The sequence below is a fragment of the Phoca vitulina genome, unplaced genomic scaffold (genome assembly GCF_004348235.1).
Source record: "Phoca vitulina isolate PV1807 unplaced genomic scaffold, GSC_HSeal_1.0 scaffold76, whole genome shotgun sequence".
In the NCBI taxonomy this organism is placed as follows: domain Eukaryota; kingdom Metazoa; phylum Chordata; class Mammalia; order Carnivora; family Phocidae; genus Phoca; species Phoca vitulina.
This window is the reverse complement of record NW_022589779.1, coordinates 896,188-909,161: the sequence shown is the minus strand read 5'-3', so window position 1 is coordinate 909,161 and position 12,974 is coordinate 896,188. Positions and strand designations below refer to the sequence as shown.

General features: G+C 34.0%; 1 protein-coding gene across 7 annotated transcripts in view; it reads left to right on the top strand.

The window, feature by feature from the left end:
- The window catches only part of METTL25 (methyltransferase like 25), a 165,144-nt gene that overhangs the window by 100,362 nt on the left and 51,808 nt on the right, over nt 1-12,974 (top strand). For 5 of the 7 annotated variants that reach the window (XM_032393774.1, XM_032393775.1, XM_032393777.1 and 2 more), the window contains exons 10-12: nt 7,033-7,107; nt 7,671-7,742; nt 9,298-9,406. The exons of 1 other annotated variant lie outside the window; for it this stretch is intronic. In XM_032393774.1, coding sequence (XP_032249665.1) covers nt 7,033-7,107; nt 7,671-7,742; nt 9,298-9,390 — 240 coding nt within the window. In that variant the 3' untranslated portion in view covers nt 9,391-9,406. The remainder of the gene's footprint in view (nt 1-7,032; nt 7,108-7,670; nt 7,743-9,297; nt 9,407-12,974) is intronic. One more of the 7 variants, XM_032393778.1, reaches the window with a different exon arrangement.

Sequence of the window (12,974 nt, the reverse complement as noted above, 5' to 3'; positions counted from 1 at the left end):
CAATTTTTCAGTTATAAAATATATAAACACAGGGATGTAATGTATAGCATAGGGAATATGGTCAATAATATAACAACTTCTTATGGTGATAGATGGTAACTAGACTTATTGTGGTGACCATTTTGTAATGTGTATAAATGTTAAATTACTGTGTTGTATACCTGAAACTAATAGCATATTGTATGTCAGTTCTTCAATTTAAAAAAATATATCAATTTCATGAAAGACAAAGAAGAGTTGAACTGTTCCAGATTAATGTGATTAGAGATACTAATGCCCCATTCCAGATTGGATGCTTAAAGAAGGTGGGGGGGGGCACCTGGGTGGCTTAGTCGGTTAAGCATCTCCCTTTGGCTCAGGTCATGATCCGAGGGTCTTGGGACCGAGTCCTGCATCAGGCTCCCTGCTCTTTGGGGAGCCTGCTTCTCTCTCTGCCCCTCCCCCACCACACTTGTTCTCGCTCTCTCTCTCTCAAAAATAAAAATACTCTTAAAAATTAAATGTCTTTTTAAAAAGGGTGGGGGGCTATAAAAGGCATTGTTAGGACAAATGGTAAAATTTCGATATAGACTATATAATAGATAACAATATTTGATCAATGTTAAATTACTAAACTTGATTATTGCAGTTATGTAAGAGCATATCTTGTTCCTAGGATCTATTTGCTGAAGGATTTAGGGATGAGTTATGTAAGAGCATATCTTGTTCCTAGGATCTACTTGTTGAAGCATTTAGGGATGAAGAGTCATGACATTTGTAATTACTTTCAAATGGATCAGCAATAATAACAATAATAAAGATGGATGGATGGTTAAAATGAATGTAGCAAAATAGTAATGATAGGTGAATCTAAGTAGTGCGTATATAAATGTTCATTGCACTTTCTGAAGCTTTAATTTTTTTAAAAAAAATTTGGAAACCTGAAACCACCAAACCCAAAGGAAGTGAACCTCACACAAAGTAAAAGCAACAAAAGTTTTTGGAGAATTAAAAATACAGCCTGCATTAAAAAAAAAAAAAAAATACAGCCTGCATTAATATTGAGAAGGGTGGGAGCCAATTAGAGAAGATAAACCTCTTCTGGTAAGCGACAGAAATTGTTTCAGGTCTTTCTAGAGGCCTTTACTAGACGTTCTCCTCAGAGATACTGTGGCCCAGCCTAAGCCTGCCTATCAGTCTGATACAATAAGTGTACCTTTGTGCTGCCATAAACCTTGACACCCTGCTGACTTTGATTCACCTGCCAAAGCTGCTGGCTACCAACTGTCAAAAGCCACATTTAGATTCCCTATCTACTAATCAAACATCCTTTTGCTTTATATAAAATATTAATCATTGTCCACATTTTGTAATTATAATTCTACATTTTAGGAAAATAGTACAGCAAGCATGTAGAACATTAGTAGAGTTTATATTCAAACCATTTTTTCGTTTTCTTTTAAACATTTTATTTATGGGGTGCCTGGGTGTTTCAGTCGTTGAGCGTCTGCCTTTGGCTTAGGTCATGATCCCAGGGTCCTGGGATTGAGCCCCAAGTCGGGCTCCCTGCTCAGTGGGGAGCCTGCTTCTCCCTCTCCCACTCCCCCTGCTTGTGTTCCCTCTCTCGCTGTCTCTCTCTCTCTGTCAAATAAATAAATAAAATCTTTAAAAAAATAAATAAAGATTTTATTTATTTGAGAAAGAGTGAGGGTGAGCACGAGCAGGGGGGCGGGGCAGAGGGAGAGGTGAGAAGCAGACTCCCTGCTGAGCAGAGAGCCTGATGCAGGGCTCAATCCCAGGACCCTGGGATTGTGACCTAAGCTGAAGACAGAAGCCTAACCCACTGAGCCACCTAGGTGCTCCTCAGACCATCTTTTCTAATGCTTCTTTATAAAAAGGTGCTCCACATTAGAATTTATACCTTAATGAACTTGATTTTTTTCCTATTGGAAAATAGCAGTGTAGGATCCCATTTTAATAATGCTTTTTTTAAGTGTCATAGCAGACCATCTCTTTACTGTTGGTTTATAGATTGTAATAGTCAAAAACACCATGGATGTAAAACTTCTTGTATAATGATTTTGTGTGCCAAGTTCTTCCAGTTCAGGAAGGAAGGAAGGAAGCAAGGAAGAAAAAAGTTCAGAACAAAATTAATTGGAAGGTTATCCTGAACTTTCAGTGAACCTTGGGAGGAAAAAAAAAATCACAGGACAGTGATTTGGAGATCACTTTTCTGGGAACTATGTAGTAAATTATTCCCCTTTCCAGAAACTCAGTAGTTCTGATCTCCCCTACCAGGATCTGAGAGCTCTGAAGAGTTTATTTTATTGCAATAATGTAATTTGTATATTTTGTATCTAGCAGAACAGGTTGATGTATGTGACAAGACTCTATGATTTTAACTGAGTACTTTGTTCAAGTGCTTGAGCAGCTCTTTAGGAAACTTTTGGTCCTATGTATAGGCACATGTGCAGTTCCTTTTATGCAGTCAAGTAAGTACTAAAGAGTTACGGGAGCTTTAAAGAGAGTCCTGTTTGGAAATCAGAAAGTGCATGAGCTTTTTCCAAGTGCAAATCCAGACATGTTATGGGACCTCAGAAGTCTAACCAGGGCAGCAGTCGGATTTGTCCAGAACACTGCTCAAATCCTTGCCTTTGCTTCTGGTACCCTGATTTCATCACTGTCTTCCAACACAGCTTCATCTTCAGGCTTTAAATTTCTAGTTTTCCCCTTTGTTCAGTATTGAGTGCTTTTTTCCCCCCCTCTCATGAGCTAGAGATCCAGTATGTTTTTAGATTCTCAGCAGAGTTCTGATTCTTAATGATAAAACCCTAATCCTTACCTATTATGCCTTCTAATTTATCTCAGTTAAGCCTCATTACTTCAGAATGTGGCCTCGAATCCCCCAACAGCTGCAGTTGAATTACCTATAGTATCTCAGGAATGTCCCATGATTTCTTGGTCGTACCTCAGTAACAGTAAAGAACTCTGTACTAAACCCCACTCCCTACTTTTAATGGACATACTAGCCATCCACATTCTAGATACCCAAGCCCTATCTATCTTTTTTCTTAACTTTTTTATTTGAGTAAAGTTGACACACAGTGTTCTATTACTCTCAGGTATACAGTGTAGCAATTCCATTTCTTTATACGGTTATGCTGTGCTCGCAAGTGTAGCTACCATCTGTCACTGTACAGCACTATTACAATACCATTGACTACATCCTGTATGCTGTTCCTTTTATTCCAGTGACTTCTTCATGCCATAACTGGAAACCTGTATCTCCCACTCCCCTTTACCCATTTTGCCCATCCCCCCTCCAGTCTAGAAACCATCAGTTTGTTCTCTGTATTTTATAGGTCTGATTCTGCTTTTTGTTTGTTTATTCATTTGTGTTTTTTTAGATTGCACATATGAGTAAAATCACATGGTATTTTTCTTTCTCAGTCTGACTTATTTCACTTAGTATGATACCCTCTGGATCTATCTATGTTGTCATAAATCTCTATGTCAAATCACATCATTAAAGAACTATATTCCACTATTTACAACCCCATGCCTATAGTAATTCATCCCTGTAGGGATGCATTATCAGAGTTATGATTAAATTGTTTGCTTTTATTACGGTTTTAAGAAGGAAGATACGTGGTCATTTGATTGCAAGAAATAAAGATTTACTCAGGTTTTCTAATTAATTTGTGGGAGGCTAGTCCAGGAATACATATACTTATAAGAAAGACTGAGATCTCTTGGCTTCACAAAAACCAAGAAAGTGATGTACAGTGTAGTCTCCTCAGAATGTATTTTGTTAATGAGAGCTCTGAACCAGCAGCTATTTCACTCTTTGTTCTAGATACTTTTTCTCTCCAGATTCTTGCTTATCGATGAGTTGTTTATTCATGACTCTGCTTCCCATCTGCAGCAAACTTTGTATATCGCTTTTATCACTTCCCCTCTCTGCACAGCACCGCCCCCCCGACCCAGAAAAAGAGGATCTAGTTGATTCATTTGATCGCTTTCACAGCTATTTGGATAGAATTTTTGTAAACAAATACCCTAAATCAAATAAGGTGAGAGAGGTAGAAAAGGGGAAACTACCTGCAGGAGGATTTTTACATAAGTTGCAGCCTAGGGTTCTTTCCCCAAGCAGTGATTGGGCAGAAACACAATAAAATAGGGCTTAGGTTTTAGAGACATTCAGAGTCTTAATGTATTTGGTATGAGGATATTTTTGGACATTCAGTAAAGACAATATTTCAAAGCTTTTTCATATCTAGGTTCTGTTATATAACAATCTACGTAATAATTCAATTTTTCATGATAGGACAATCTCCTCCAAAGAACACTCAACTTATTTGTTTTTTTGCCTTAGCTATCAGGAGGCGCGAATGTACATTTATGCTTGATTCCAGCAGCTGTCCTTAGCTAGGGGACTAGGTATCATGTTTTTCTCCTTTGAATTGTACACCTTTGAGAGTTTATCCTTTCTTTAATGGCCCTACTATTGATATGTTTTTATTCATCATATTATAAACCACCTCAAATTATCCTTGAAAATGAGCATACTGTTAATAATAAAGTGTCCTGTAACTTATGATGTATAGATTTGTAGCAATTACATTTGGGAAAAGAACAAAACAAGAGTTAACAATTATACTTTTAAATTGAGATCAAAAGCAATATTATATGTAAAAACCACACCTAATAACATTGTCAATATTATATGTAAAAACCACACGTAATAACATTTTAATGAAAAGTACACAAGAACCAGTGAATCAAAGCTGGACACTGTAGACTGATACACTGTTGTTAGCTAAAGTCCATATTTTATTCAGAATTCCTTAGTTTTTACATAATGTCTTTTTAGTTCCACAATCCTATCCAGGATATCACACTGCATTTAGTCCTATTGGTTGTGATGGTTTCTCAGACTTACCTTATTTTTGATGACCTTGAGAGTTTTGAGGAGTACTGGTCAGACATTTTGTAGAATATTCCTTCACTTGGATTTGCAGATGTTTTCCTCATAATTGGACTGGGGCTAAGGGTTTTTGAGAGGAAGACCACAGAAATAGAGTGCCATGTTCCTGACGTATCAAGGGTATCTATTTTTTTTTCCAAAGCTTTTATTTATTTATTTGTCAGAGAGAGAGATGACAAGCAGGGGGCTCCGGCAGTCAGGGGGAGAAGCGGGCTCCCCGCTAAGCAAGGAGCCTGATGGGGGACTCGATCCCAGGACCCCGGGATTATGACCTGAGCCGAAGGCAGACACTTAACCAACTGAGCCACCCAGGCATCCCTCAAGGGTATCTATTAATATAACTTATCATCATTGATGTTGACAGTGATTACCTGGCTGAGATAGTATGGACTTTAGCTAACAACAGTCTATCAGTCTACAGTGTACAGCTTTGGTTCGCTTAAACAACAGACTTCCATTATTCTTTAGAATCACAAAAAACTAACAAATAGAAACCAAAACACAAACTCCTTCTTTGACAAAATCAGAAAGCATGTTGAATCTCAAATCATGTGTATTATGAAGCACAATGAAGGTAAAGAGGAATGCAGAAAGATACCAAGAGAAAATTTCCAGGGTTACAGATCCCCGGCAAAACCAACAGAACACAGTTCTCTAAAGTGGAATATGCTGAGGAGCCAAATCAACCATTCCTAGTTTGGAACAAATGCAATTGGTGACCAGGGTAGTGCTTCCCAATTTGGCATAAAAAAGAAACAAAGACTATTGGAAAACCCATGGAATCACATTGAAAAACAATGTTTATGGGAAGCAATGTGCTGGTGGAGCAGGATTAAAAAAAGATTATGAGTTCTGAGTTGTCCTGTAACTGCTGATCTCAGGTGGCAGGAGAGAAGTAAAGACTAAATAAAGACTATAATTCAAGCACACACACAATTTTGTAAGATGCGAATTTTTGCTGGCTTGAAGTTCAGGCCTGGATCCAGTCTAATATACGTTACTGCAAAAATTTGGTTCAGGAGGTACTCATTTGATTGAAAGATGGGCAAAATTTTAAAGAGGGTTGGGGAAGGAGGTGTAATCTGCTTGGATTCTATACCAAGGGAGAAATCTTTCCTGGAAGCCTGCACTAGAAATGAATGAGACAAAAACCTCACTTTTCACTGATAACTTTTTGTACTTTCTAAGTTCAAAAGAAATTTAGTGCAGTAAGAAAAAGAATAAGGGCTTTGAAAAAAATAATAAAGTAATTTAGGCATTTGCAAAAAAATCTGAATACAAATCCTTTCAGATTTTTTACTCCTTTTTATCCAGTCTTTCATTTGCTTTCACCGTATGTAATTAGCAGTTTCTTCTGATGGCTTTCCTTTGTCAAGCCTTTCACAAAAGCATCCAATTTATAGAAAAAACTTCTTCTTTTGCATTAATATTTTATTAGTTATGTAATATTTACTTATATCAAGTTTAGAAACGAATACAATCGACTCAGTAAACATAAAGTTCTGCTGGTGTGAACAGAAGCATATGTGTTGTAAAAAGCAGCCTGCAAACCACAAGTGTTCAGTGTACTATAGGCATCCTATGTTTTTGAAAAAAATAAGAAAGTAATGCTTGTTGATGGATTTGTTAAGTGGATGTTAGAGGAAATTACCTTAAATATGAACATATGTCCTTATTGTGTTCTTGTTGCCTTTGAAAATTATTCTCTAGGACATATAGATACATCATTTTAAATCTTAATTTTACTCAAAAAAAAATGTTTATTGAGCTCCTATGTACTACACGCATAGAAACAAGTGAAAGTAAATATTTCATCTACTGGCTGAAATTAAACAATATCAGTAGGATGTTACTGCTGGTTTTATTTATGATACGCTAAATAAACTAGGTACAGAAGATATTAACGAAAGAACTTATATTGACTTGTTTCATGCATATCCTTAGAGTTCTTTAGACACTGAAGTTTGTTTTAAATTGTTACGTTGATTTTACTTTAAGGTATATTTGGTAAAGAAAAACTTTTTTTTAACTGTTGTTAAATTTCTTGTTGTTGTTTTATCTTGAAGCTGCCAGAAAAAGTTATAATGGACTACTACGAGAAGTATAAGCCTAGAATGAATGAGCTGGAAGCTTTTAATATGGTAAATCTCAGAATTAAACCTATTAAATTGGATATGTTGCTAGACTTAAATAGGGTTCTATTAACTTTTATTATGGGACCAACCAATCTATGTTGTTTTTCTCTTACTGCAGAAAAACCCTTTTGGATCATTTCCTATTTCAGAACTATATTAGGTGTCAGTAATGTAATAAAGAAAACACATGGTAGATTTCTCTTAAAGTGTATCATAAATGCACAGAAAGAAATTTCAGAGTTCTTTGAACACATATTGGTCTCAATGCAGTTATTTCACAAGCATTCCTTTTAATGAATTTTACTCTTAGTACCTTTGAAAGCTCTCTATCACATATGTATGACTGCCTTTGGATTCTACCTCAAAGTCATTCAAAGGACATTCTTTTCCTGTTATCATTAAAGAAAAACTTTTGATCTCTGCAGTATTCATTTTCTGAAGATGTACAATTGGTACTGAAGATTTGGCCTTACATAAATTTCTGTAGATACATTTTCTTAAACATAAGTGTTAAGCTAGTCTTTTTTTTTTTTTTTAAAGTTCTACCATCCTATCATTCTTTCTTTTAGTTGAAAGTTGTTCTGGCTCCTTGTATAGAGACATTGATTCTTCTAGATCGACTTTGCTACCTGAAAGAACAGGTAAATCATGATATTTTAAAATACATAATATCTTCATTAAATCCAGTAAATGGATCCACTTATATCTAGGATAACTTTCTTTTACATAAAACTAGTCAGATAATTTTTCTCATTATATTTTCCAAGTTTAAATATTCATTCTATCTCTTTTTAAACATAAACATATGTACAACAGATGTTTTCAGCAAGGTGCTATAATAAAAGTTTATATTCTTTAATTGTATGGTAATTACTATACAGTAGGCAGTAAACACAAGCATCGTATATGACATATTATATAGCCAAAATTAATAAAGACCAGATATAAAAGATAGTATGTATATTTTCATTTTATAAGAATTTACCTTTTAAATCACTTTGGGATTTTGGACATATGCAGTCTGCAGTATAAAAACTTCTTTCTGATCAGTGCAAATTACTTTTGTTCTTTTCATAGTCATGTTTGTTTTACCTATGTTGAATGCCCCCAAAAATTGTTTTCTTGGTTATCTTTAGGGAAAATGTTTTTTTGCAGATTCTACTCTGAGCTGTGATCAAAATAGTTATGTGAACTATTTAAATTAAACCCATACATGGATTCAGCCTTAAGTTTCCATCATAAGTGCTTTATTTTAAGAATTTTGTTTTATCATAGTGGGTAGTTTTAGTTCTTCTTTTCAACAGGCTATTTGGAACAAATGGATTTTAATAAATGTTTGCTTTTGTTCTAATTTGTACTTTTATGGAAAAAGGCAATTTTTAAATATTTGGATTTGTGTACTTTCTTAAGCTACCAACTAACTCAGAATCACTGGAAATCTTAGGTTTCCAAATTTATAGGTGACAGAATTAAGCCTGTTTTACTAGGTACTCACTATTTCCCTTTTCAAAACAATTTCCATTGACCTAAATAAAATAAGTAAATGCTAAAAAAATAAATAAATAAAATAAGTAAATAGTATGCATGAAGATTAATAGATTGGTTATGAAGTGATAGAAATCATATTAATTTGTTAATACTTTAAATATTGTTTAAATAATATTTTAAATAGTATAAATAATATTATAAGAGTAACATTTACATTAGAGAATTTTAAATGAATATAAAAAAATAAAAACAATAATTCCATCTATCAGCATTAATTTAAATTTTTGGTATGTTTTTCAGTGCCTTTCTCTAATATATATATGCCACACATATATGTATGAGCATATTATGCCTACTTTAATTAAAATTGGAATCAAATTATAAGTACAGTTTTGCATATAATTTGTTTCATTCTATTTAGAATTTTCCCATCTCATTAAATATACTACAGAAGCTGAATAATGTTTCATTGTATAATAATTTGTTTCAGTAATACCCAATTGTTTTTGACCACTTCGTTTTTCACAATTGCAACAAAGAGTAACCTTGTAGTTCACTATCTATGTACATCTGTATTTCCCACAGCATAATTTTCTTTTACATAGTTTGTTTTTATGTTGTTTTTATATTACAGTATATAGTTTGATTCATCTTTCATTCTTATCTTCAACAAATTGCTATGTGTTTAAATCACTTATCAATTTGCAGGAAGATATTGCATGGGCTACACTTGTGAAGTTGTTTGATCCTGTGAAATCTCCCAGATGTTACGCTATTATTGCCCTGAAGAAGCAGCAATGATTTCAGTTGAAGCAAGGTATTAGATGTATCTGTTTATGGAACGGATTGCTAATTTTGCTCTTCTAAACATGTGTGTTGTATTATGTAAATATTTGAAAAACATTGCTCTATATTTTAAATAAACAATAAAATACTAGCTAACAACAGAATACCATAATCCATTTTTCCGTTGTCAAAGCATACATTAATAAAATAAGAACTCATGAAAATATTAAAAAAGGATTGACCTACGTTCCTGAGTTAGTGTATCAATAGGACATTGTAATCTGACATTTGTTTTCTGTTCTATATTTGAGACCCTTGATATTTGCTACATACCACATTTTGACTTTTACTGACTTAGAAACTTTTATTAACAGAGGGATGGTAGAGGTGTATATATAGTAAAATTAGTTGGTACAGAAGATCATTTGCATTTTCCTCCAGATTTTGGAAGGATTTTCCATGTTATCCAGAGGGGAAAATCCACATTCAAAGGAAAGAAACACCCAGGAACCAGGCAGACATAAAAAGTGCTTAATATGTGTTTTAATCTAAGTTACATGAGGAAATATTCTGTGCCCTTAAAGGAATTTACATCTTGTGAGATAATGACTTTCAGGATTCTTGAAGCTATTTATCTTACTAAAATAAAGGGATGGGTTGCACTTAATGGAATTACGTTGTGCTCTGTAGAAAGCGAATCAGAGAAAAGCAGGAGTAAAGGAAAGAAGGCCAGCACTGTGCCCGGTGTGGTGCAGCTTCTTTTCATCTGCAGAAATCTTGAGGTTCTAATATACACAGAAGAGATGGACAGTTGGGGAAAAGCTTCCTTGATGCTCAGCAAAAGACTATGTAAAATTCTCCCAGCAGAAGAAGTAACTACTCTCGTAAATTTTAGAGTCTATCCACAGGTGGAAAGAATAACTTTTGCTTTGGGTTGTGATATTAAGTTTGCAGCCGTTTTATATGTGAATGATCAGGTACTTTGTGTAGCTAGTACAATACTGGGGAAATTAGCCATTTTTTAAGCTTATTATGGAAAATTTCAAATGTGTTCAGAATTGAAGAGTCTAATGAATCCCCGGGTACTCATCACAAACTTCAGTAATTATCAACTTTTTACCAATCTTGTTTCATCTGTACACTTACGAGCATGCACACACTATTTGCCACCCCACTCCCAGATACGTAAAATTTTGAACTTTTTCCCTGATGACTAAATATATAACATTATTTTCTCCTTATAATAAAGAAAAAAAACTTCATATGTGTAAAGCTCTGTTTAGTATAGAGAAGTGAATTCCAACTGTTTCAATACCAAGGAAACTTTATAGTAACTTCCTTGTGTCTTAAAACATTGTCAGAAAGTACATTTACCAATTAATGCTTTCCATTTTTATTAGAGACATTTGTGTGACTCAAGTTAATCCACAAGAGAGAACCTGTATGATCACACTGAGATGATAATATTTCAGCAAATAAAGCAAAGAAATATCCTATTTTGGTAGGGCTATAGCTTTATAAGTATCAATCCCCATTTCAATGTTTGTAGACTCTTCGTCTCATAAAAACTGCTCTTGGAGAACTCAATTCAGTTTACAGTTGAGCTAAGGAGTGTGGGGTATTGGCAGAAGCATAAGTTATGACAATTACATTCTAACTGGGCAAAAGCAAGACTCTTAATATCTGAGAGCCTCATTTGTAAAGTGGGGTTTCATTTAATTTTCATTTTAGAAACATTTATTGAATGATTGTCATGTGTCAGGTTATGCTAGGCGCTGACAGCATGGAGACAAACAGGGTATGTCCCTGTTCTGAAAGAGCTCACAGTCTAGTGGGGAAGACAACAAAAGTGCTGTAATCAGTACTGTAATTATTGTATGGGGCTGAGAGGGTCAGAACATAGGATCCTTTGTAGTATCTTCAAATAGGTAGACTTCGGGGGTAGATAGACTCAGTAATATTAGTAGCATAGCTTAGATTCACATGAGTTAAATTGTTGTGTGTCCTTGTGTAAGTCACTTTAGTATTCAGTATGCCTCAATTTCTCATCTGTAAAAAGAACATAAGAACAGAATTTACTTACAAGGTTGTTATGAGGATTAAAGGAATAAATATGTTATTGAACTCCCCCAAAATATCTCCAGGCAATCTGTTAATAAAGCAAAACTAAGTTTATTAGAAGTCTCTGTAGTAATAGAGAATTCTGCCTCGACAGTCTCTGAAGGTGAAGTCAGGAGAGGATATTTATAGGATTGTGAAGTCTGGGCTCAAGTGGTTTAAAAAGGTGGCTCTTTTCAGGTGGGGACCAGATTGCAATTTGGAAAAGTTCATGACAATAGTTTTATGATTAGTGTCTATAGCAAGGGAAGGGTCTTGAAGCAAGTCTTGATAAGTAAACTGTTACTTGATAAGTGAGCTCTTTGCCAAGGTGAGCAGATTGTCTGAGATAAATTAACATACGAGTTTCCTGAAACAATGAAGTTATTTATTGGTTTACAGTCTTATCTTTCCTGGGCAGTTTTTCTTTAACAAACAAATAAATCATGTTGACACAGGTGGTCTCAGTTCTTAGACCCCATAGCTCTGTCATATTAATGCAGATGGTTACAGTTCTCAATGTAAAGCAATTAATTCTTGGCACACAATACATATATAAAGCAAATAGTATAGGATAGTAGACTTACATCCAGATATGTCAGTAATTCCATTAAATATAAATTGAATGCTTCAATTATAAAACAAAGATTGACTTACTGGAAAAATAGAGCCCAATAACATGTTAGTTAGAAGAAACACAACTAAAACAAGGGTACAAAAAGTTCAAAATTAATAGAAAAGAAAAGGCATATTTGCAAATATTCATCAAAAGGAAAATGTATGAATATCAAAGTAGATATTAGTTAATATCAGGCAAAAAATATTCTTGAAGATAAAGAGAAACCCTTCATAATGAAAAAGTTTCAATTTGCCAGGAAAATATAATAATTATAAGTTGGTATTTAGTTAATAACATAATCTCAATATATAAAACAAAAATTAGCTATAAAAGAAATCTACAATCATGCTGGGAATATTTTCATGCTCCCATCAGTCTTATGGGAAAAGCAAACAAAATCATAAAGATACAAGATTTGACCAATGAAAAAAGTAAAATTGACCTAATGGACAAATACAATAAACTGTCCCCAACCACTACATAATTTTTTCAAGTACATGTGGAATTTTTTTAAAAAATGACCGTGTGCTGGGCTTTGAGGTAAATTTTAATAAATTACAAAAAAATTGAAATTATAGTTTCTGACCCATAATGCATTTAAGTTAAAAAAATTGTTTTAAATCTAAGTAGAAAATTCCCATATACTTTAAACTTAAGAATTATACATGTAAACAACTTTTGAGCAAAGAAGAAATCAGAGTGGAAATCAGAAAATATTTTGAGTAATAATGAAAATAATTGAATTATAATGATAACACTGCACATCAAAACTTGTGGGATGAGCTAAACCATGACATAAGAAAACATTAGCTTTGAACACATATTAGAAAAGGAAGAGACTAAAAATCAAGAGACTAATAGTTAGTGAAAGAAATACACAGAG